This window comes from Hyperoodon ampullatus (assembly GCF_949752795.1).
Source record: "Hyperoodon ampullatus genome assembly, chromosome: 2".
Lineage (NCBI taxonomy): Eukaryota > Metazoa > Chordata > Mammalia > Artiodactyla > Ziphiidae > Hyperoodon > Hyperoodon ampullatus.
This window is the reverse complement of record NC_136915.1, coordinates 49,540,448-49,567,193: the sequence shown is the minus strand read 5'-3', so window position 1 is coordinate 49,567,193 and position 26,746 is coordinate 49,540,448. Positions and strand designations below refer to the sequence as shown.

Genomic DNA, 26,746 nt, shown 5'->3' with positions numbered 1-26,746 from the left:
GCTCAGCGGCCATGGCTCACAGGCCCAGCCGCTCCGTGGCATGTGGGATCCTCCCGGGTCGGGGCACGAACCCATGTCCCCTGCATCGGCAGGCGGACTCAACCACTGCGCCACCAGGGAAGCCCTCAGATACTGCTTTTTAACAAACTGAAGGTATGTGACAACCCTGCATTGAGCAAGTCTATCAGTGCCATTTTCCCGGCAATATTTGCTCACTTCATGTCTCTGTGTCACATTTTGGTAATTCTCGGAGTTATTTCAAACCCTCCACCAGCAAAAAGATTATGACTCACTGAAGGCTCAGATGTTGGTTATCATTTTTTAGTAATAAAGGGTTTTTTAATTAAGATATGTATGTTGTTTTTTTAGACCTAACGGTATTGCACACTAAACAGACTGCATTTTAGTGTAAACATAACTTTTATATGCACTGGGAAACCAAAAAATTTATGTGACTTGCTTTATTGCCATATTTGCTTTATTGAGGTGGTCTGGAACCAAACCTACAACATCTCCGAGGTCTGCCTGCACTTGACTTACACATTTTTGTCTGTCTTCCTTCTCTAGGACGTAAGCCACGTTACCACAACTGAACAATGCATGGCAAACAGCCTGCAGTCAGTACATTAAACTCTGTTGACTGAATGAGTACAGAAATATGTTTGGAGTTGGAGGTGGGAGTCGAGCTGTGTTCGAATGCCCCTTGCCCTGATTGGTGTTCATGGCAGAACACTTAGTTTCTTCCCATGTGATCACACCTTGCCAAACCCCTTCTCTGGCAATCCCTGAAACTCCTGATTATGATTCCCAGCTGTGAACTTTGCCCTTCCTTCTTTGCGGGGTGGCTCTGGGCTCCCACAAGGTCCAAGACAGCTGTCTCTTCAGGAGCTGCGCTTCGCAATCTGATCACATGGGTAATGTAACATTTAATATAATTTTTAAAATCTCTGAGTAGAGCTCTTTATTAGAAATTAATTTGCTCAGGTTGTTGGGTGTTATTTGCTTCTAGCATGCTGAGGTTATTTCGCCTGGGTAGGAGATAGTTCCCTGAGCGCTCTCTCTCCTCTGCCTGAAAGGTTCTAGGGAAACAGTTTCTAGAATGTCATCCTGTGAAGCTTGAGTTTTGGTAAATTCTGAGCAGAGGACACCTTCTATAGTGCGGGCAAAAGTCTTACTCTCCTTGAATTCTTTTAAAGGTCTGTTTTATGCTTTTTGAAATGTTTCAAAAACAACTTGTTCCTGGAACAGGAATTTTGTAAAAGTGAATGATGTTAGAAATTGTCTAATAATATGAAATCATGTGGAAGTTCTCTCTGTAGCTGATGTTACGAATGGTATACACATTGGACCCTAGTGGTGTCAGAAATGGACTAGGAGTCAGGTGACCTGGCTAATTGTTCTGTGTAACTTACTAATTGAGTGACTTGGGGCAAACCATTCAACCTCTCTAAGATACAGTTCTTCATTTGAAAAATGAAGACTCTAGGCCATGGTCTTGATGATATCCAAGATCCTTTCTAGCTTTAAAACTCAAGGCTGGAAGCCTAAGGCCTTCACTTTTAACTTGGATACAGCCACTTCTAGTAAGTGGTAAGTCACCTTCCTCCTCAGAGCCCCAGTTTCTCAGTCTTTCAAATGAGGATCAAGATTTCTAGTTTGTGTTTTTCCAAGGGCATTAAGAGAATTTTATTTGGACACACAAAGGTGAACATACTTTTTAGCTGTAGGATCCTGGTTTTATTAGAAGCAACTTCTTATTTTATTGTGATTTCATGGCACTGTGCCAACAAAATGGATCAAAGGAGGTGAAAAGTCATTGTACATCATACTGACAGTTTTTAAGTGGTACTTTTAAAATATATGGGTGTTATGTTTCACTTTTGAATTTTTTTTTTTTTTTTTTAATTCCCATCTTAAGTTCTTGACTTGAGCTTGGGGCAAGGGATTCAGACATAGCTTTCATGAAATTTTTCAAAGGAGTATTTAATGTCTCCATTTTTAACCACTGATATTTTGTGCGTGTTTCCCCCTGAAATTCCTGAGGGAAGAGATCTTTTCATGCTCCCTCTGATCATATATCCCTTCCTCCGTGGACGGATATTAGCTGGTAATACCTAGAGAATCACAAATGTCGAGTGAGTGGCTCTTTGCAGGACTAGCTGGCTGCTTTCTGGAAACTTCCAGTTAATGGGCACCTAATGGAGACTGGCTCACTTTTTAGAGATAAACCTAATTAAAAATCTGGAGTCCTTCATTTACCAATGTGGGTCTTGGAAGCCATTTAATATTCATGTTGTTATCTCTATCTTGATCTTTTTATCCCTAATGAATACTCCTAATTTAGACTGTAAATTTAAATGACTAGAGGCTGAAGTTCCCTCCAGAGAGGGAAAAGGTATCATTTTATTGGGGTCAGTGACCCCACCGGCTTTGGCCCAGATGGCTGTGCAAAGGTACAGAGATTCATCAGACGGGGGAAGAGGTGTGGCCTAGAGTCAGCAAACAAAGAAGGTGTGTCTTACCAGCTGGGGCTGAGAGAGGAGGGATGGGACCAGCTAACCTACTAGCCATACTAGCAAAAGGGTCCTGCCCTCTTACTCTCATCCCACCCTCATCCCCACCCCCATAGTATTAATTTCAACTCTAGATAATCTACAGGAAAGCATAATGTAGATCTAGGAGTCAAGGTATGAAAAAAGATCTTGGAATCCAGAAGACATGGATTCCAGTCCTATTGTCAACACTTCCCGGCTGAGAAACTGCTGGCCCATCTCTTCTTATCCAAACATGGCAAAATAGGGACAGCGAAACTCACCTTACTGAGTTGTCATGAAGATGAAATGAGTGTGCGGACAGGAAAGTGCTTGGCAACTCGTGACAGTCGTTAGAAAGGAAGTGTCAAATGCGCTCAGAGAGAAAGGGGAGACCTGAGGGCACCCTCCTAAGAGAAGCTGGAGATCTTTTCCTCTCCCTGTTGCTGTGTTCTGACAAGGCTTGTTGTCTTCCCATCAAATTAAAATGGGAGCCAAGTGCGGAACAGAGGAAGCGAGCTGTTTGGGCCTCAGGCCCTCAACCTCCACGTGGAGCTCAGGCCAGCTCACCTTTGCTACCCCGCAGAGAAGGCAGAAGGAATTAATGATGAAGTGTCAGAAAGGCACTTGGAGGGTCTTCCCTGGTGGCGCAGTGGTTGAGAATCCGCCTGCCGATGCAGGGGACACGGGTTCGTGCCCCGGTCCGGGAGGATCCCACATGCCGCGGAACGGCTGGGCCCGTGAGCCGTGGCCGCTGAGCCTGCGCGTACGGAGCCTGTGCTCCACAACAGGAGAGACCACAACAGTGAGAGGCCTGAGTACCGCAAAAAAAAAAAAAAAAAAAAAAAGAAGAAAGGGCTTCCCTGGTGGCGCAGTGGTTGAGAGTCCGCTTGCCGATGCAGGGGACACGGGTTCGTGCCCCGGTCCGGGAGGATCCCACATGCCGCGGAGAGGCTGGGCCCCGTGAGCCATGGCCGCTGAGCCTGCGCGTCCGGAGCCTGTGCTCTGCAATGGGAGAGGCCAAAACAGTGAGAGGCCCACGTACCGCAAAAAAAAAGAAAGGCACTTGGAGGTTTTAGAAACACTCATCCAAGTAACATTACACACACATAACGTCAGCTACACAGAACTGCACGGCTGTATTATTAATCATTTTGTGGGGTATTTTATTAGTAATAAAGACTTTAACCAGAGTCCATTTAAAAAACTATTGTTGGATGTACTTGAGGAAACGAGCATAATATTTCTTTTCAAACTTTGTATAAGAGAAGTCTACCCAGAATCCTTGTACTTGGCAGGCAGAAATTCATCTAAACTGCTTTCCAAATTTACCAAGTGCTTGCCTGAATAGACAAGGAGCCTGGGGGTATTTCTTGCAGGAGTGATGAGTTGTGAATCCCAATATGAGATGTGTGTAAAAAAAAAAAAAAGAAAAAGAATCTGTTTAAAGAGGGAAAAGAAGTTTCTGACTGTTTGGCAAAACAGGTTATTTTTAAACTGAAGAAAAATAGGATTGTGGGGATTTCAAAGATTTTTGTGATTTTATTTATTCAGCTCTATGTGGGACTTGCTTGCATCTCATTAGCACAGGGGCAAATGGAGATGCAAGAGGAATAGAAGATCGTCCGTGCCTTCAGGTGGCCTTCATGCTCATCAAGGGACAAGATGTAGGTAGATCAGAAAATGGCAATGTATGCACAGCAGGCTGGATTTATGGAAGCTTTGTGATACTGGGAGACAGATGCACTTGGGTTCTAGATTTGGATCTACCTGGGGCTTGATGTTTCATCAGTTCGGTGCCTCAGTTTCCACTACTACAAATAGAGATAATAATACCTCCCCAGGTTGTAAAGATGAATGAGATGAGGCATGTAGAATGCTTATCACAGAATGTGGCATATAGTAGTGTAATCACAAATGCAATTATATTTTCCTTTCTTTGTTTCTCCCTTCTGTTTCATGCTCTGTCACAAGGCGACATGTAGTCTTTGAAGTTCCTTAGGAATGTTGAGGAGTATGGTCTGTGACAGAATATTTTTCATGGAGGAGGAGCTGCCTGTGGACCTTGAGCTGGCTGTCCTCTGCCTGCCCTTCCTGGGTGCACCGTCCTCCCCTCCATCCTCCTTGCCTCCCTCCGGGAGGAAGGCTAAGCTGGGTGGACTGCCTCCACGGGCTTCCTGGCCCCTTGGCCTCTTCTTGGAATTAGCCATTGCTGAGTTCTAGCAGGAGGCTGAAGGGTGGGCGGGAAGCAGAGTGAAGTCTGTGTGTTTGGATCGGCTTTTAGACTTTCTCCTGGCTGGGTTGCCCTGGGCTTGCTGTATCCTAGACTGAAGGTCACCGCTCCTTTTAAGGCAACTTTTTCTACCGGGTCCCCTCTCAGTTGCAGTCGCCCATCCCTTCTCTCACCCCTTCAAGCCTAGGAGAGGTAACAGTTCTGCTATTGTAGCCCTGGGACCCTGGCCTGTCCTTCAGGGTTTCCGTTCAACACAGCCCACCCTTGGGTACATAATCTCTGTATGAATCTTGGCAATAATACTATTTTGAGTTTGTCATCTGTTTCCAGATGGGACCTCAAAGAGTGGGCTGAGTTTGATTAGGTGAGGAGGTGTGGCATTGGGTCACCAAGGTGTGCTCTGGAGTCTACGACCAGCCTAGTGTGGCCATAGTGTGTATTTCCTGTGAGGAGGGTGGACTGAGCTGTGAGTCTGGGGAGATGTGCTGGACTAGAGCCTGAAAGTCAGGTTAACATATCAGACTTCATATCACAGCAGAAATCGTTCTTAGTAATTGTTTCCTGCTTCATTTTGATGCCTATGTATCAAAAAACTAATATGTATATGGTATAGGAAATAAATATCGGAAATTTCTCCCTTTTCCTTCCTAAGAATGATATGCAGATGAAATAGAGGGAAGGGAAGGCAAACAATATGGAATGAATCTCTCCTGTAGCACCAGGCAATTTGCATATATCATCGTATTTATGCTACTCAGCAACCATTAGGGGCAAGGTACCAACTTCCCAGCTTCACAGAGGTGGGCATGGAGACCCAAAGACTTCAAGGGACTTGCCAAAGCTTACATAACTGGTACTTAGTGGAGCCATGATTTGAAAACCCAAGGCCAGTCTGTGAGACGGTGCTATTCATGATCTTGTGACTTTGCCAGCTGCAAGATGTGAAGAGTGATGTAGTTAAGGGTTCAGATGCGAGGTACATATAAGTACACCAGAGTGAGCCTCAGGCTATTTTTTACAGTCCCCCCCTTCCAAACCCCACCCCAGGAAGAAGGGGTGTGGCATTGTAAGGCCATGCACAGCAGGAATTTCTGCAGGAGGAATTTCTGCAGGAGGACTGTCTCTAGAATCTCAGAATAGCCGTACAGCCTGGTGTCCCAGAGACTGGGGTATGATTTCATAACAGGAAGGATCCTGGATGTCTCTCAGGGACCAGGGCATCTTCTTGTTCACATTGCACAGGACATTGTTCACTCCCTAATTGTATATGCATTTCTCTGCCTGGTGGCTTCTGCCAGCCTTCACTTCACTGAGTCATAACTTCTGCTCAGTCAACCCCTTGCTGCCTCAGAGCTTGTGCATCTTTTCACTTCTGGCCCCGTTACTCCTGGACAGAATCTGTATTAATGAGTTCAGATTCTTGAGAGAGAGAATATGCCTGTCTTCTCATATATCCAGTCTGGATCTAACCCTTCCTACCAGGCCAAGTTGTGGCTCTGGTCAGCCAGTGAATTGTCCTTGGGTAAGGAGTGGACTTCTGGTGCAGTCAGCTGGGACAGATTAGGGAGTGGACATTTTGGGGGCGGGGCATTATTCTGTCTATTCCAGTACACCTCTGGCCCCCAAAGATTCACATCCAGCCCAAATGCAGAATACAGGCAAGGTCTCTCTGTGATGTCATCAGTTCAAAAGTCCAGATTCTCATGATCTAAATTGTCTAAATCATATTCCAATGATTAGGGCATAGGCATCTTGGTGGGGAGGGGGGCATTTTCCTGACTGTCCCCAGCACTTAACACTATGTGATAAGTACCTTAAATAGATTATGTCATTTAATAAACTCGCCACATCTGGTGCCTATTCTCAGAGCCGCGGTATTTTGCAGTGGACGTGTTCAGGCTCGGGAATTCAATAACAGGCCCAGTCGTGGGGGACCAGGGAGTGGGGTCATGCCGGCCCTGAAATCACATGTGAATTCCCTTTACCTTTATACCTGTTTCCTATATATGTTACTGCATATTCGGATCACCTGGGGAGATTTTAAGCATCCCAGTGCCCAGGTGGCAGCTCAGATCAGTTAAATGAGAATCCCAGGGTGAGAGCCAAGAGTCAGTAGTCGTTCCAGATCCTCAGGTGATTCCAATGTGCAGAAAGGCTTGGGAGCCTCTGCCCTGCGTTACTCATCACTAAAGGACGGTGCTCCAGGCGAAGCGTGCACATGGTCAGGGAAGTCTTCCCCATGAAGGGGAGCTTGAACTTAGAGTCGAAGACATTTGCAGGGTGTAACAGTGAGGAGGGCATTTCATGGAGAGGCGACAGCTTTCCATGTTGGCGATTTGCTCAGTATTTGCCGAGTGTGATGGAATTTTTAGGTTTCCGTGAGAAGGTTCAAATCAATACATTCACAAATCAGGAAACGACGGGGAAAGAGGAGCTCCTTTGTCCAAGCATCTATCCCCATTTACAGCTTGAGCAAAACACAGCCCCATGGCTATCACTGTTAGGGATGGATTTTGTGAGGGAGATAATTGTGGAAATTAGGTTGCTTCCCGTCAAGTGCAGATCCTTTTGTGGAGGAAATTTGAGCTATCTGTGTATCCCATTTTACAGTAATTGAGATTGGACTAGCAAATCATTAGCGAAGCAAAGGAAGTTGATGGGCTTTTTATTTTTTTCCAAAGGAAGGTGGAAAAAAATTTGATGTTTGAGAAGAGAGAGAAGAATTAAAATGGGATGTCAGTGATGGGAGAGAGCATGCCTGTCTCCTGGCTCTCTGGGCAGGGAGAGGGTGGCATCTGGGTCAAGACCTCCCTCGAGTGGGACCAACAGGAAGGGCTGTTGCAGGTGCCCACTGTGATCAGGACAGGCACTGGGATGTGGACCTCCTTGGGATGAGGCGCCACCCAGGGCCACCCTGGGAACCAGGCAGCTTGGGGACATCTGTTGCTTACTCGCCCAGCTTGCCACTGACAGATATTGGCCTGTGTGGTTCTCTTTCCCACTGTCACCTTTGAAGATAATGAAATGCAGCGTGTGGAAAGGAGAGTCAATAATGGCGGTATATATTTTAGGTAAATCAGGTGAAGCTGCCAAATGTGATGCTTGTTTATTTAAAGTCCCCTTCACTGGGAGGGCCTCATTAAATACTTGTCTTTTCTTCCTGCGAGACCCCAGGGAATAGCAACAGTTCCAGGTTACTCAGCCACATCATGGAGGGAACTGGGATGATAGCAGAGGGTGTTCAGTCTCCAAGAGCAAACAGACAGCGTGCCCCGCCTTGTCGTGTGGCTAGTGGGGTTAAAACGAGGACAGGCAACGGCTAAAAAGCCAGGTGATGAGGGAGGTGTCATTTTAGGACTAGTGCTGGAGAACAGGTAAGGCCACCTGAGGCCAGCCCCCATCCTTGGGAAAGTGTAGCAGCCACCAGGCCTTGATTCATCTCTCTCTGTACCTCCCCCATGTAGCCCAGTGTCTGCTGTGTACAGAGTAGGTTCTTAGAAATGTATGTAGAATTGATTTTGTTTACAGAATCTGTAATTTAACAGCTGTGTGCTGAAGGAGTTGGGGATATTTGCTTTTTTACTATTTCTTCCTGCAAATTCATTTATCTAGGACATCTTTGGAAAGAAAACTTGAAGAGCATTAGCTTTTAAACTCAGTAGCTCTGCTGTTGCAAGCAGTCTCCCAGTTGGACCCCCAATATCACTGGTTTCCAGCCTGGGGTGACTGCTGGGTTACCATCATCTTTAAAGAACCCGAAATATGTCACCCGCTGCCCTGTTCAATCACTGCGGTGGTCGCCTGTCACCTGCTAGTAGTCACCACCCACTGATGAATCATATTTGAAGTTTTCACCTAGCAGCAACATACGAATTTTTAGATATAAATTTATATACATATTTGTATGGAAACACAAAAGACCTGGAATAGACAAAGCAATCTTGAGAACGAAAAATGGAGCTGGAGGAATCAGGCTTCCTGACTTCAGATTATACTACAAAGCTACAGTGATCAAGACAGTATGGTACTGGCACAAAAACAGAAATATTGATCAATGGAACAGGATAGAAAGCCCAGAGATAAACCCATGCACATATGGTCACCTTATCTTTGATAAAGGAGGCAAGAATTTACAGTGGAGAAAAGACGGCCTCTTCAATAAGTGGTGCTGGGAAAACTGGACAGGTACATGTAAAAGTATGAAATTAGAACAGTCCCTAACACCAAACACAGAAATAAACTCAAAGTGGATTAAAGACCTAAATGTAAGGCCAGAAACTATCAAACCTTAGAGGAAAACATAGGCAGAACACTCTATGACATAAATCACAGCAAGAACCTTTTTGACCCACTTCCTAGAGAAATGGAAATAAAGGCAAAAATAAACAAATGGGACCTAATGAAACTTAAAAGCTTTTGCACAGCAAAGGAAACCATAAACAAGACGAAAAGACAACCCTCAGAATGGGAGAAAATATTTGCAAATGAAGCAACTGACAAAGCATTAATGTCCAAAATTTACAAGCAGCTCATGCAGCTCAATATCAAAAAAACAAACAACCCAATCCAAAAATGGGCAGAAGACCTAAATAGACATTTCTCCAAAGAAGATATACAGATTGCCAACAAACACATGAAAGAATGTTCAACATCATTGATCATTAGAGAAATGCAAATCAAAACTACAATGAAATATCATCTCACACTGGTCAGAATGGCCATCATCAAAAAATCTAGAAACGATAAATGCTGGAGAGGGTGTGGAGAAAAGGGAACCCTCTTGCACTGTTGGTGGGAATGTAAATTGATACAGCCACTGTGGAGAACAATGTGGAGGTGCCTTAAAAAACTACAAATAGAACTACCATACGAACCAGCAATCCCACTACTGGGTATATACCCTGAGAAAACCATAATTCAAAAAGAGTCATGTACCAGAATGTTCATTGCAGCTCTATTTACAATAGCCAGGACATGGAAGCAACCTAAGTGTCCATCATCAGATGAATGGATAAAGAAGATGTGGCACATATATACAATGGGATATTACCCAGCCATAAAAAGAAACGAAATTGAGATATTTGTAGTGAGGTGGATGGACCTAGAGTCTGTCATACAGAGTGAAGTAAGTCTGAAAGAGAAAAACAAATACCATATGCTAACACATATATATGGAACCTAAGAAAGAAAATGTCATGAAGAACCTAGGGGTAAGACAGGAATAAAGACACAGACCTACTAGAGAATGGACTTGAGGATATGGGGAGGGGGAAGGGTAAGCTGTGACAAAGTGAGAGAGTGGCATGGTCATATATACACTACCAAACGTAAAATAGATAGCTAGTGGGAAGTAGCCGCATAGCACAAGGAGATCAGCTTGGTGGTTTGTGACCACCTAGAGGGGTGGGATAGGGAGGGTAGGAGGAAGAGAGATGCAAGAGGGAAGAGATACGGGAACAGATGTATATGTATAACTGATTCACTTTGTTATAAAGCAGAAACTAACACACCATTGTAAAGCAATTATACTCCAATAAAGATGTTAAAAAAAATTTATATACATGTGCTACTGTGCATCTGTATGTTAAAGTAATAAACTATCTCCGATTTTTTTAGTTTTTAAGTAGATATTACAGAGGTTGATGTTTTCACTCCAGTGGATTTTCTTCAGTAGGGACTACAGGATGCCCATTTTATAGATGAAGTTGAGGCTCAGACTGGTTTAGTAGCTCGAGTGCCTAAAGTTACTTAAGCGGTCAGTGGGAGAGTGAGGCATGATTCCAACCCAGCCCCTCAGCTTATTGCTTTAGGTTCTGCCATTTACTGACACATTTTTGTAAAATCAGAGGTGAAGATTTTAGAACGTTGGGTAGAAGTGGAGCCCCAAGTACTGAAAACGTTAATGGAATTATTTTAAGCTTATACACATTTTTTTCTGATACTCTATTAGTTTATGTAATGAATTTTCATGGTGCAATAAATACTCAGTGAAACTGTGATCCATTAGTTAAATGAAATGTTCCTAAGTATGCCATGCTGCTGTCACATAAATTCCTTTAATATTGCTGAAATCTGGTTCTGACTTTTGTGAGCTTTGAGTTTGATTAAAGAAACACATTCTGTTCCTCCTATTATCACCTTGCTGAAGGCTGACAGATACCTGAGTAATAACAGTGCCTGCCTTCTGGAGCGTAGCATTTTATTTTCCCCAGAGTACTTTCACATAACTTTCATTTATTCCTGTTCATTTAATCCCATGAATTATAGCCAGCGTTATCCCATTTTATAGATGAGTAAACTGACGGACCATGTAGGTTGTTTTTTTTTAACATCTTTATTGGAGTATAATTGCTTTACAATGGTGTGTTAGTTTCTGCTTTATAACAAAGTGAATCAGTTATACATATACATGTGTTCCCATATGTCTTCCCTCTTGCATCTCCCTCCCTCACATCCTCCCTATCCCACCTCTAGGTGGTCACAAACCACCTAGCTGATCTCCCTGTGCTATGCGGCTACTTCCCACTAGCTATCTATTTTACATTTGGTAGTGCATATATGTCCACGCCACTCTCTCACTTTGTCACAGCTTACCCTTCCCCCTCCCCATATCCTGAAGTCCATGCTCTAGTAGGTCCCTGTCTTACCCCTAGGTTCTTCATGACCTTTTTTTTTTTTCTCTTAGATTCCATATATATGTGTTAGCATACGGTATTTGTTTTTCTCTTTCAGACTTACTTCACTCTGTATGACAGACTCTAGGTCCATCCACCGCACTACAAATAACTCAATTTTGCTTCTTTTTATGGCTGGGCAATATTCCATTGTATATATGTGCCACATCTTCTTTATCCATTCATCTGATGATGGACACATAGGTTGCTTCCATGTCCTGGCTATTGTAAATAGAGCTGCAATGAACATTTTGGTACATGACTCTTTTTGAATTATGGTTTTCTCAGGGTATATACCCAGTAGTGGGATTGCTGGGTCATATGGTTGTTCTATTTTTAGTTTTTTAAGGAACCGCCATACTGTTCTCCATAGTGGCTGTATCAATTTACATTCCCACCAACAGTGCAAGAGGGTTCCCTTTTCTCCACACCCTCTCCAGCATTTATCGTTTCTAGATTTTTTGATGATGGCCATTCTCACCAATGTGGGATGATATCGCATTGCAGTTTTGATTTGCATTTCTCTAATGATTAATGATGTTGAGCATTCTTTCATGTGTTTGTTGGCAATCTGTATATCTTCTTTGGAGAAATGTCTATTTAGGTCTTCTGCCCATTTTTGGATTGGGTTGTTTGTTTTTTTGATATTGAGCTGCATGAGCTGCTTGTATATTTTGGAGATTAATCATTTGTCAGTTGCTTCATTTGTAAATATTTTCTCCCATTCTGAGGGTTGTCTTTTGGTCTTGTTTATGGTTTCCTTTGCTGTGCAAAAGCTTTTAAGTTTCATTAGGTCCCATTTGTTTATTTTTGTTTTTATTTCCATTTCTCTAGGAGATGGGTCAAAAAGAATCTTGCTGTGATTTATGTCGTAGAGTGTTCTGCCTATGTTTTCCTGTAAGAGTTTGATAGTGTTTGGCCTTACATTTAGGTCTTTAATCCACTTTGAGTTTATTTCTGTGTATGGTGTTAGGGAGTTCTAATTTCATACTTTTACATGTACCTGTCCAGTTTTCCAGCACCACTTATTGAAGAGGCTGTCTTTTCTCCACTGTATATTCTTGCCTCCTTTATCAAAGATAAGGTGACCATATGTGCGTGGGTTTATTTCTGGCCTTTCTATCCTGTTCCATTGATCTCTATTTCTGTTTTTGTGCCAGTACCATACTGTCTTGATTACTGTAGCTTTGTAGTATAGTCTAAAGTCCCATGTAGGTCTTTTAATTCTAGATTTGCCCTAGAGATGCCAGACCACCTGATAGCTGAATAGTAAGATCCCAATTATTTATTTTTAAATTTAGTTAAAAGAAAGCATGCTTTTTTCAAAGAGCATTTAAAATGACTTGAGTCTCATTGTTTTGACCCTATTCAAAAGTATTACTGCTATTATACTTTAGAATTGTATTCTCAGCATAAGTTAAGGGACATTGAAAATTCCCTGTTGGATTTTCTATAGAGACAGTGCTGATGTTAATGTCCATGGGACCACACAGCGTTGGCTTTATGAAAGCCTATAGGCCCTTTTCATTCTCTGTTTCTGGTTTAAGGTTATTCGAGCATGGAATTTGTGGAACCTGTAACTGATCATATTTCCTTCTATGCTTTGGCCTCTAGGAATCTCATATATTTAACTCCTATCTTCTGTAACCGTACAGATTTAATTTGGTGGCCTATCGTTGCTTCTGCCTCTACCTCCATTTCCAATCCTTTGTTCCCCATTCACTTCAGTTTTCCTCATTCATTAATTTTATCCTGTTCTAGAGAATGACTTTCTATAAAATTTTCTGTAAGCTGCTTGAGTTGTTTTTATTTTTTTCATAATGTCAAGTGGACATAACCGACGAGCAACACAATGAATGTGAGCTGTCAGGCCAAGAGATGTCTCCTTCTTCTGTGATTTTTCTTTCCTTTCTTGAAACACACAATTGTGGCAAAACAGTTTTGATTGGGTCTGTAGTGAGGTTGTTAATCTGTCAACTTTGTGGCCTTTAGAGTTTTAAAGCCAGGGATATGTTCTATCAATATAGTATTATTCTGGAAGGGTTTGGCCAGAGCAAGTGATGGCTCTACATTTGCTGTGAGGATGTTGGTATTTTAACAGTAGAGAGAGAGATGTAGTGTCTTCAGATATCATTCTGGTAAAGTTTCTGTAGCGCTTGCACTTCTGATACCCTTGGCAGAATTAAGTAAGTGTTGCCATTGGGCTCTAGCGAAACCTTTCTGTTTCCTTTTTTCTTGTTCCTGAAAAGAACAAATGTACAGAATGAGCAAATTTTAGGCAGTTCTCAAATGGGCTAGATCAGATCAGTTAGCCCATGACATATTAAAAAAAAAAACGGAAAAAAAGGTTGACAGGTCAAAGTCATAGTCCCAGGGATGCAGAGGGAGATGGTCCAACGAAGGCCGACTTTGGCTATGTAATTAAAGGAGTTTGCAGTGATCTTCGGGGCCAGTAGGTGAAAAGTCTTGGGACAGCGTTGGGGGGCAATTCCTGGCATGGAGGCAGAATCTGGAGGGGAAGTCAAGAGTTCAGTAAGAAACAGACCTGCTCGAAAGAAACAACGTTGGTCCAGAGACTTGTGTCAAGTCAAGCATTCTGGGGAGGTACAGGGTAAAGTTGGAATCTATAATAAGAACTGACAGCCATAAACTGATTTTAAACTCAGGTAGCCTTGGGAATTAGAAAGCATGCCATCTAGGGAGCTGCAATGGGTCTGAATTTTTTAAAAGAAAAGTGAGACCAGAATTGGCTTTGTTGCATCCCTGTGTGTGTTAGGGTCTGAGCTAGGCTTTAAAAATTTTTTTTTTGTTAAATTTGGAAATAATTTTATAATTACAGAAAAAAGTAAAAGAATAAGAATATACAAAAAATACTCTATGCCTTTTACTTAGATTCACCTATTGTTACTGTTTTATCACATTTGCTTTATCATTTGTGTGTTCTCTCTCTCTGTGTATATGCATGGATACACACATATATATGCTGCATGTACATATATATGTGTATATGATTTGTTTTTCCTGAATCATTTGAATGTTGCATGTAGCTTAGCCCTTTATACGTAAGTATTTGGTGTGTAGTCCCTAAGAATAGTTATTTTGTCTTACATAGCCATAGGAAAGTTATCAAATAAATTTAACTTTGAAATAATATTTTTACCTAATTTGCCATCCATATTCAAATTTGTCAATTGGTTCACTAATTTCTTTTGTAGCATTTCTTTTCTCGCTAGTAAAGCAGGATCTGGTACAAGCATTGCATTTAGTTGTTGGACCTGTTTTTTTTTTTTTTTTTTTTTTTTTTGCGGTACGCGGGCCTCTCACTGTTGTGACCTCTCCCGTTGTGGAGCACAGGCTCTGGACGCGCAGGCTCAGTGGCCATGGCTCACGGGCCCAGCCGCTCCGCGGCATGTGGGATCTTCCTGGACCAGGGAGCGAACCCGCGTCCCCCGCATCGGCAGGTGGACTCTCAACCACTGCGCCACCGGGGAAGCCCGGCAGGCGGACTCTCAACCACTGCACCACCAGGGAAGCCCTGTTTTGTTTCTTTTAATCTAAAGTATTTCCACAGCCTGTCTTTGTCTTTGATCATGCCATTTTTGAAGAATAGACTTTCTCCGCATTTTTATATGCATGTTCTGATTAGATTCCTGGCCAGGATGCTGCATGATAATGATGTGGTCTTCTTGGGGTATCACTGGATATCCATTTGCTTGTCTTTGTTAATGTTAATTTTGATAACCTAATTGAGGCGTTGTTCAATGTCTCCATCGTATGATCACAGATTTTCCCCTTGTAACTACAAATAGCAAGCGAGAAGACACTTTAAGACCTACAAACGGCTCGCTTCTCATCGAGAAATTTCCCTGAATTTAGCATTTATTGATGATTCTTGTCTGGCTAAGCTTTACTCTGATGGCTGCAAAATGTGATTTTATACTCTAGCACTTCCTCTGTATTTACCAGATAGTATCTGTTGTACTGTCAACAAGACAGCCTTCCCTTCTTCCCCCACTTGTTTATCTGTCTGTTTTCAGTATGGGTTCCCATTTTTTCAGTGGTTTATTCTTTATTTACCTTCCTTAAATTATATTGGTGTTTAAGCTGTTTCAGAATTGGCCAGTGAGAGCTCCTCCAAGATGGCGTCTGTATCCTTGTGACATGCCCCTATCAGTGGTGCTGGTTTTGAGTACTTCATTACTTTCTGGAACAACAAGATACGTCGGGCTCATCTTATACCTGCCATGCCCCAGCTCTGGAATCACCCACTTCTCCAAGAAACCCTGCGTCCTTTTACTGAGGTGTGGTAGTAGAAACCAAAATCTAGGTATTTACGTGTCAGGTTGTCATTGGGTTATCTTTGCTCCTTGACCTGTTCAGTGGACAGGGCTGGGAAGTCATATGCATATAAACACATGTATATACATACTCATATACAGATGTATGTATATTTTATAAACCACGAATTTACCCTGAAATCTCCAGTTTCCAGTCTGTCCCACAATTCTCTTTCCTGTCCTCCCCCTTTGCATATTTTAATGTCTCTTCTTAAATACTGTGAGAATCTTGGCTCCCAAGAACATTAAAGAATTTACTTCCTTGTCTAATCTTATAATACATCTAAAATAGTTTTATAATTGCTTTGCCCATAGCACTACCCAAAAAAGTCTACTAAAAGGAGTTTGAGGTTTGTTTTTAGCTCTCCCTGCCCCAATCCTGTTCAAGACCGAGTGTAAACAGTCAAATTGTGTTCGTAAGCTATTCATATTAGTTCTTTTTCTCCCACCCTTTCAGTGATTGTGCTTATGATGCTCCTCTGAAATACAATTGGATTCATTTGTTTCCATCCACTTGCAGGTTTAACATTTCCCCCACTTCCTATCCCTGTTAACTTAATTTTTCTTTCTTCAGATATGTAGAGCATTAATAGGCTTCCAAATTTGGGAATTAAACAAAAAGCTATACTCTGAGAAGTATCACCCTCTGCCTTGTCCTTTTACCTGGTCCATCCATCATTCTACGACCCAGTATCTCCCCATGTAGAAAAACAGCTTCATTGTTTTCTGGTGTGTTTGTCCTGTTTCTTTTTGTAAAGATAAGCAGTTAAGTCTCCTCCTTTCTTACATGAAACTAGTAAGCTGTAGCTTGAGCAAGGCTTCCTAAGTGCCCAAATTTCATTGATCTTCCAAATCTTACACACTTGGTGGTGGTCTTCCTATTTTACTGACGTGGAAACTAAGACCCCTGGTCTGTACTATTGCAAACTTTTTTGCCTTGTTGATAAATGGCCTGTTTTCAGTGCTTTGTAGTTTGAATGAAGCTGAATAAGATGCCCTAAAGTACGAAACATCAGGTAGTAGCACATACAATTTTTAATCCATAAAATTGCTGCCCCTGAAACCCAAAGTCCTGTTTCTGGGAAGTCTGCCTCTTCATCTGGTTGTTAAGGCTGGATTGTCCCTTTAGCCTGGAATTTCAGTGTCCTTAGCATATCACACAAGGCTTAAATCAGGGTGTGGCACCTGGCTGGGAGAGTTGTTTTTGACTTTTTGTTTTTTCTTTTTAAAATTGAGGTGAAATTCACATAACATAAAATTAACCATTTTAATATGTATAATTCAGTGGCATTTATTATATTCATGATGTTGTTCAACCATCACCACCATCTAGTTGCAAAACATTTTCATCTCCTCCAGAGGAGACCCTGTAACCATTAAAGAGTTGTTCCCCCCTCCCTGGCTTCCCCCAGCACCTGACAACCACTGATCTGCTTTCTATCTCTCTGGATTTATTTATTTTGGGTATTTTGGAGGTAAATGGAATCACACACTAAGTGACCTTTTGTGTTTAATTTCTTTCACTTGGCATGTTGTTTGCCAGGTTCATCCACCTTGTAGCATGTATCAATCCTTCATTCCATTTTATGGTTGAATAATATTCCATTGTATGGTTACACCACATTTTGTTTATCCATTCCCCAGCTAATGGACCTCCAGGGGGATTGTGAGTGAAGCTGGGGAGAAGAGAGGCGTGTACCCTGCCTTGTGCTGTGCTGCCTACTAGCCACGTGACCATGAACGAGCTACAAAACTGGCTTGTGCCTCCCTTTCCTCATTTGTCAAATGAACATAATAATAATATCTAACTCTTCAAGTGACTGAAGGATTGGCTAAGATAATATGTGAAAAATTCATAGTATAGTACCTGGCAAATAATGGGCCTTCATAAACATTAGCTATTTTACCATAGGATCGTCTGAGCGTGGGTGGGGAGGAGAGAGAACACAAATGTGCGTTATAGTAGGTGTTTTACCGTGCATTTGTTCTGTTGTAGCTGCTCAAACCTTTGTGCTTTGTTTCAAAACGAAAAGGCCTATCTGTTTTCTCTGCTTTGTGGTTTGGTGTTTTTGCCCCTCCCCCACTCCCTACCCCCCCCATCACTGAACATGGGATTTTACATTTAGAAGCAGTTCAGTAGACAGAATGTCTGTAGTGGAATGTTACATAATTCACTTTTAGATTTGAAGAGCTCATTATAAAAAACCTGACACACTTCAGGAATATTAAATTACTGCAGATTGTGTGGAGCAAAGAAACATTATTGAAGCATTTCAGAATTCTAGGCGAGCCTGAATTTAACTGATAGGGTTTCACAGCTTTTACTGGGGAAAAATGATTTGAGTTGTCACATGGTTTCTGGCCCTAGAGGACTTTAATCTCCTTAATTACAAAGAAACGAATTTCCTAAATAATTTGGAGCTACTTCACAGCATTTGCTCAACCTCTGGCTTTTGGAAAATTAAAGGAGATGCCAGGGTCCTGGCTGTGGAATGTTCTCTCCGTACTGTAGCTTCCTTATGGAAGTTTTTATTAGAGATGATGCTGGTTTCCTTTCTTTATTGATATGGGGATGTACTTCAGGAATTCACAAGTAATGCTTATAACACTTGAACACAATCACATTTTGTCAAACAAGTGACACTGAAGATGCCCACAGAATAGGGAGAGGTTCTGTATTGTGGCTTACAAAGTCGAAGGAAAGAAAATGGCCCAAATCCAATCCAGTTTTATACATCGACTTTAAGAGTGCTTGAAATGGTGTAAAACCCATATTTCAGTTCATTCCGGTGTTTATGGATTAGGTACCTACTGTGTGCAAGACCAGCATCATGGAAATATCTTAGCTCCTACCATTTCCTACAATTTGTCCTTAGAAAGCAGACTTAACCTGCCTTAGTTGTCCTTCTCTGTGAAAGGAGGATAATAATATGAGGCTGTGTTGTGACCTTGTATTCCTGTGTTTGTAACACAGGAAACTATTAGGGCCTAATATTTATTAAGTGCTTGCCAGGAGATGTGCCCAGACACCCTTCCAAGCATGTTACATGTGTGATCACAATTTCCACAGCCACTCCATGAAGTTGATACTGTTATCCCCATTGTAAAAGTATAGAAACTGAGGCAAAGAGGGGTTGCATAGCTTCCTCAATATCACATTGCTTGTAAATGGCTCAAACCACGAAGTCGGCCAAGAATCAGATCATAACACAAATAAGGAGAGATTCTCTTACCCAGTCCAAACTCATACTGCTCACTGAATGACAGGCCAGTAAATTGAGAGATGAGGTGTTGGGGCAAGGGATAGTGACTTTATTTGGAAAGCCAGCAGAGCAAGAAGATGGTGGACTAATGTCCCAAAGAACCATCTTCCCTGAGTTAGAATTCAGGCTTCTTTTATTCTAAAAGGGGAGGGGGTGTGGCTGGTTGTTACAAACTTCTGGGTGTTTTAATCCTTTGTTCTTGCAGCTGTCCCTGTAACTCAGGTCACCATGTTCCTGTAAACCTCCAATAAAGCAAATGTTATTCTCTGTTGTGCAACTTTTTATCTCTGTATGAATGGAAAAGTGTTATACCTTTAAAGGTCAGAACCTTGAGAATGGCCTATCCTGTGTATTTCAGGCTAAGACAACATTCTTAGCTTGTAGCAAAAGCAATAGAGTACAAAGGTTAAAGTAAGAGAAACAGATCCAATATGGAGTCAGATTTGTTCTTCCCTATTACAGTTCCATTTAGTGGAGGGATCAGAAAATCTTTCTGGCTAAAATACCTCTTTGAACTGAACCTTGAGAATGTCAGCAGAATTGAAAAGAAAAATTCCATAGAAAGGTAACAGCACAAGGGAGAATTGGGAAGATGGGAAAGTGTATCACCTCCCTACTAAATGCATCCTTTTTTTATTTTGGTTGTTAATTTCAAGCCTCCTTGGACATGCTGGTCCTTCTGCCTGAGACAACCATTTATTCATTTATGACACATGCATTTATTGAGTACCCATTGGTCCTTTCCCTTATCATCCATGTGACAGAGGCATCATTCTTCAAAATCAGACAGTGGAGAACTTCTTCTCTGTGAAGCTTTATTGACTCTTTCAAGCAAAGGTAAAAGCTTGCTCCTTTGTAACCCAGTATGCCCATTTTTGGTCTGTTTTCATTCTGGTCATGTGTATTGCAATCCCCTACATGACTGACACCTCTGCTAGACTGAATTTCTTTGAGGATAGGAATCAGGCTTTGACTCTGTACTCTTGGCCTGCATGGTTGTGCAGTACACGTCTATGGACATGAATGAGCCAGCGCTTGCACCTGGCCTATTGTAGGTTCTTAGTAGATATTTGTTGCAATGAAATGACTAGTATTATTAATAAAATTAATTATCTCTTTATATGACCAAGTTTTGTGACTCTGTCATCTCTCATGGAATGTTGTCTTTTGAGGGCAAGAGGTTAGGAAGGGGGTGAGGGCTTAGTGGCATGGTGCAGATAGATGGCACAAAAGTGGCCGGAAAAGTTCTCATTTTCAACATATGGTTTCGTGGACCCCATTCTAAGAAGATAATTTTCCATTTTCTTTAGTTGTAGCCTTAAATCCTCTACTTTAAGTACCTTCGTTCAGGGCCAATGTCCTCCTAAAAAATAGTTAGTTTGTAAAACAGTTTGTTAAAAGCAAACAAAGAAAGCAGGTATCTTTGGATAAGGTGTGAATTTCCCCGTATTTAAGCCTTACTACAATTTATATGGCTTTTATATTAGCTTTTCTAGTTAAGCCATCTTTAATTGGCATGATCAAGAGATTTTGGTCATTATTCTTTTTGAGCTGAAACTGGCGTTCAAGGTCAGCCTTTTCAGATGAAAAGTTCTAGATCTGTGGTATGAGCTAAGAATTGGCGGATCTTCACAGTTTGAAGATCCATTTCCAGTAGCTTTATCTTAATATTCTTTAAAAAATGGATAACTCCTGAAATGTTTATTTTCAACTGAACTCTCACATATAACTATCAGAGATGATCCCTGGGAAAGATTGTTGACTCTACACTGGGAATACATTCATTCAATTTAAATGAAATCAAATGAGATAACGTATGTGAAGCAGGAGCCGAGGGCACAGTATATAGTAAATGTATAGTAAATACTGGCTGTAGTTGAAGTGGTATTATTATCATTATTATCTCTTCCCAGCACAGTGTCTGAACTTAATAGTACCTAGTAGTGTGCAAGGCATATTTATTAAAGAAAGAAGGAATGAAATGTGTGTCTGCCTGCCTCTTTCCTTTTCTTTTCCTCCCCACGTTAAATGCTTGTCTGCTCTTATAGCTGCGGGAAAAGCTGACATAAAAATGGGCTTGCTGGAAAGTTTCTCAGCCCCATTTGTCACCTTACCCTTGGAGCCCAGTTTTATGTCAACTCCACGTTCCCTCTGATGCCTGCCAGTGAGGGACAGACCACAGGTCACTTCCCTATGATCTGCTTTAGCTGCCAAAGCTCTAGTCAAGCTTGGCTGACGTATGGGTGCCTCGTTGTTGGAAATGTCTCCATGGGGCTGCTCAGGAAATATGCCTGTGCTGTATTTTCTGGGTGGCATCTAGTGCTTGACAATAAGAAACATGGAAAATAAAGAACTGAGTTTTGCTTCTCTTGAAAATCCAGAGTTTTAAAGATCTGTTTTGCATTGCCTATTTTGAGTTTTGCGGATAAGGCCTCTAATTCTCTTTGTTGTATGAACCCTGTTGATGGCTTAGTGAAACCATGTGAACAGTTTATACATGGAGACCAAGGTTTTCCTGTTTTTGTATGTTCGACAGTTCCTTTTTGCCCTCCTAATTTGTTTTTTCTTTTTTTTCTTTTTTTTTTTTTTTTGCGGTACGCAGGCCTCTCACTGCTGTGGCCTCTCCCGTTGCAGAGCACAGGCTCCGGATGCGCAGGCTCAGCGGCCATGGCTCACGGGCCCAGCCGCTCTGAGGCATGTGGGATCCTCCCGGACCGGGGCACAAACCCGTGTCCCCTGCATCGGTGGGCGGACTCTCAACCACTGCGCCACCAGGGAAGCCCAGCCCTCCTAATTTCTAACTTCACCAGGGTGGTTATTCTGAATGTTCTCTTCCCTTGATTTGCAGCGCTCAAAAGGAGTGAATGAAATGTGCAGCTCGGGGTGTCATTTCTGAAGGGAGGAGTCGTTTTCTTGGAGAGGAGTCCTCAATGAGCCTGGCCGAGGCCCGGGATCTGTGTGAAGTGGACTAAGGATTTAGTAGGATGTCAACTGAGACAGAACTTCAAGTAGCTGTGAAAACCAGCGCCAAGAAAGACTCCAGAAAGAAAGGTAGGGCTCAATCTGTTCCTTTCCTAATGGCTACCTGTTGTACAGGAATGAGCTTTTTTGGTCTCTGGAACGGTATTTGGTACTATCTTTGTGATTGCATATATTTTTAAATAATCACCAACATTATTTGGTGTTTTTTGTATTCACAGTATCATATTTTAATGGCTCGTCCTTATTCTCTGGGTAAAATCCAAAATTCTTTTCATAATATGCAAACAAAGCCCTTCTTGACCTGATTTCTACCCATCCCTCCGGCAACATCTCTGCCCAAATCTGCGCTGCATCCCCACCCAACCCTGTTTGCCCTCCAGGCATTCTGTGTCTTGTAGTTCACCTTTGCATATACCGGTGATTCTCAAACTCCAGCCACACAAAAATCACCTAGAAGGCTTGTTACAACACAGATTGCTGAGCCTCATCCCCAGAGTTTTTGGTTCACTAGCTCTGGGGTGGGGCCCAAGATGCGTTTATGACAAGTTCTCAGATGATGCTGATGCTGTTGGTCCAGAGACCAGACTTTGAGAACCCCTGGACTGTCACTTCAGCCTGAAATACTTTTGTTGCTCTCCACTTTTTCTTAACACAGACTCCTACTTATTCTTCAGATTTGAGCTTAGTGGGGCCTCCTGGAGGGCCTTTCCTTACTCCCCAAATTGGGTTATTTGCTTTTGTTTGTTTTGTTTCATTAGCACTTTGTTAGTAGCTCACTTTCTTAGAAACACCCTGTTTTTTTTTCCCCTTTGTCAGCTATACTATACAGTCCTTCAGAGCTGGATCCCTTGTTCACCCTTTTAACTCCCAACAATTGGAAAGTGTTTGACACAGAGGAGGCACATAGGTATTTGGTAGAGAAGACTGGCACGCATAGTGTGATAATAAAATAATTCTATCACTGTTCACGATTTTTGGAGAATTTGTTCCTATGGCTTTATGACCACGTCTTTCATTAAGTTTGTCTCCTTGTTGGAATTAGATGTAAGCAACTTGTTGCTGTGTGTGTGTGTGTGTGTGTGTGTGTGTGTGTGTATGTGTATGTATGTGTGGTGTGTGTTTTCTCCCTGTGGTTTCAGTTCTTTCCCTCCCCTGTCTTTATAACTGCGTGGAAGAGGATTAATACAACTCTCTTTCAGGTCTTGAAATCTGTCAATATGGTCCTTCAAACAGGATGCCATTGGTTGCTTTGTATAGGCAGTGATTTGTTTGAGACGTTGCTGTGCCTGCCCAGTCATGTCTTCTGATGGCATTTGTCTGATACTCCATAGGAAGCAAGGGACATAAATGTAATACATATAAAGCTCTTGGACAGCCAGAACCCCAGAAAGGACTATAAATTTTGCTTTAGATGTTGATTTGAAGCACAAGTATTTTGGAAGCAGTCTATTTTATCCCCTGAAACCTAATGTAAACCTTGTTTTTTATACATCATGGACTAAGAATAATAGAAGGAAGGCATGTGTGTGAGAGAACAGGTCTTGGGAGAACTGCTACATGGGAAAAAAAAAAAAAAAAGATTGCAGAGCCCAGTATGTACTAGAATTCAAATGCTTTTTCACTGGAAACTGACAAGTTATATTTTTGCTTCAAATTTAACCTTTCGACTAAACTTGTGCTCTTGAATGCTTAATGCATTAAAAATTGTACTTAGTGCATATCTTTTCATTCTTAATTTTAACATGCAAAACCAGAAGCATTCTAAAGAGAGGATTCAGATTTTTCAGAGCATTGGCTTAGTTGAGAACTTGGAATGGGACTGTGAAGGTGACCTTTTTAGCTCCTCCTCACCTTCATGTCCTTAGTAGCTCTAAAATCAGCACAGCACCTATGCAAGGAGTGTCCTCTAGTGAGTGGCTAATACCATGAAGTCTGGGCAGGCAGACCTGGGTTCAGCTTCTGGCTATATCACTTCCTAACTGAGTGACCTTAGAATGTCACTTCGCCTCTCTGAGCCTTGTTTCCTTTCCCATAAAATGAAGATGTAATATTACAGAGCTCAGAGGCTCACTAGGAAGATTAATTGAAATAAGGCAAATATAACAACAGTATAGAACTGGGCATATGTTTAAAACTCAACAAAGTTTACATGTGTTCCTCTTCCTCTTCCCCCTTCCCCCTCCTTCTCTTCTCCTTACTTCTTCTCATCCCCTTCACTCCCTGTCATCTTTCTCCATCTTTCCCACCTCTCCCTTCTTTGTCCTATTTCTCTTCTCCATTTTTCACTCCATCCTCCTCTTCCTCATCTTCATCAGAATCCTCACATTGTTTTCTCTTACCTAAGGGGATCTTAAAAAGTATACAGCTGATTTGTCCCAGAGCAAGACTTTACAATTGTTTGTAATTATGCAACAGTGACAAATAGTTTTTTTTTTTCCTGATACCCTTGTGTGGACCAAGGCAGCAGGAAATCACACACGTACATTAAGAAGAGAGAATGAGAATGTGCTGGTAACAGGATTAATTCATTTCCTCTTCTTTAGTTTTGGCTATGAGATAGTAAGTATTCCATTAAACAAATGTTGCTAACTGGGTGAAAATAAGTAGAACTTTGAAAGGAAATAAGCAGTTTATATATTGATCTTGAATCTTGAATTTAATAGTCTTACTAAACTCTTTTGCTAATACTTTCTCTAACCCCTCTTTGATTTTCTATTGAGGCAATATATAACCTCATAAGTAAGTTTCTGGCTTCCTCTTCAATCCTTAAGTACTTGTTCTTTTTTTTTAATCTTATTCCATTGGTTGGGTCTGTCAATATAATATCTAGTAGAGAGTAGGTATCCTTAACTTTTACCTAAATTAATGGAAATGCCTTAAGTTACCTGTAAGTGTGATATTTAAGTATTTACTAAATATTCTTTATTAGTTTGTCTTCATTTATCATTTATAGGAATTATTTTTTTTAAATCCTGAATTTTCATGTTGAATTTTATCATATGCTTTTTCTATATTTATTTCAATGATTATACATATATTTTCTCTTTAAGTTTAAAATCAATAATAAGCCATGGATTTCACTGATAGATTGTCTGATCTTCATTTCTGTTTGTGATGTCTTATTTTCTATACCCTGTGGATTTAATTTGATATTTTACTTAGTATTTTTCTATCTATATTCATCAGCTCGATTGGTATATATTTTTCTTTTCTTGAACAATCTTTGTGCCTGATATAGGTCAAAGTTGATAACCTCATATAATGATTTTGGTGGTAAGGAAATAATAATTTTAGACTTCTTTATGAAAAAATATGAATTTTTTAGTAATTTTATTAGACTTTTAAGAAGTTATATATGCTTATTACTGAAAATTAGAAAAGACAAAGTAAGAATGCATAATCCTAAAAATTAAAAATAACTCTTATTGGGCTTCCCTGGTGGCGCAGTGGTTGAGAGTCCGCCTGCCGATGCAGGGGACACGGGTTCATGCCCCGGTCGCGGCTGGGCCTGTGAGCCATGGCCGCTGAGCCTGCACGTCCGGAGCCTGTGCTCCGCAACGGGAGAGGCCACAACAGTGAGAGGCCCGCGTACCGCAAAAAACAAACAAACAAACAAACAAACAAAAAAAAACCAAAAAAAACTTTTATTAGCATTCTAGGTTACTTCCTTCTGGACTGACTTTCCAGGATAATATGAGATTATACTGTTCATACAATTTTACATCCTGCTTTGTCATTTGACATTCTGTCATAAATACATTTCTCATATTACTACCTGATATTACAGTATAGTAAAGTTTTTTCTTCTCTTGGCAAGATTTAGGTGGTTCCTGGGGCAGATATTTTATTTCCTAAAAAAAATACCTGACAGTGTAAAGCATCTATCATGAAAAAGAGTGGCAAAAAGAAAGTTAAGGAGCCCTTTATAATTCCTCAAAAACCTGTCACTCCAGTTCTTTAACCCAGGCTGTTGAAAGCAAGTCAGACAGATTCAAAAACAAGTCACACAGGAGCATATTTCACCACAAAATGAGTTTCTAGACAGGCCAAGTATGAGATGTAACTAGAGTATTCACAATTCAAATAAGGAGGGGATGAACGTAGTGAGAAATAAAGTTGTTTTCTTCATTTCATTTTTATTGGATTGTGTCACTACACATACAGCTTGTCAGACGGTACCTCTTCTAGGAGTAGAATTTGATGGAGGACTGGAGGAAGAGAATGTGTATTTTCAGGTTCGGTACCTGCCATCGAAGGGAGAAGATCAGTTGACACAATCTGTGGTAATCCTGGCATTAGGGCACCCAGTAGAAGACTGTGGTAGAGGAACGGGTCCCACGATGAGCAGACACAGACATTTCTGGGGATAGGAACGGGTCCCACGATGAGCAGACACAGACATTTCTGGGGATAGTGCCTGGAGTTTTTCAGGCAGTGCCATCTGGCAGCTTGGTGTCATGGAAAGAGCACTAACTTTGGAGTCAGACAGACCTGTTTTTTTTTTTTTTTTTTTTTTTTCGGTACGCGGGCTTCTCACTGTTGTGGCCTCTCCCGTTGTGGAGCACAGGCTCCGGACGCGCAGGCTCAGTGACCATGGCTCACGGGCCCAGCCGCTCCGCGGCACATGGGATCCTCCTGGACCGGGGCACGAACGCGTGTCCCCTGCATCGAAAGGCAGACTCTCAACCACTGCACCACCAGGGAAGGCCCAGACCTGGTTTTTAAT

At 41.6% G+C, this 26,746-nt stretch overlaps 1 protein-coding gene across 5 annotated transcripts in view; it reads left to right on the top strand.

Moving 5' to 3' along the window:
- Positions 1–22,022: 22,022 nt before the first annotated feature.
- DAB1 (DAB adaptor protein 1) overlaps positions 22,023–26,746 on the top strand; it is a gene marked incomplete at both ends in the record, with an annotated part of 285,045 nt that continues 280,321 nt past the window's right edge. For all 5 annotated transcript variants that reach the window (XM_079698048.1, XM_079698050.1, XM_079698047.1 and 2 more), the window contains one exon: positions 22,023–22,089. In XM_079698048.1, coding sequence (XP_079554174.1) covers positions 22,023–22,089 — 67 coding nt within the window. The remainder of the gene's footprint in view (positions 22,090–26,746) is intronic.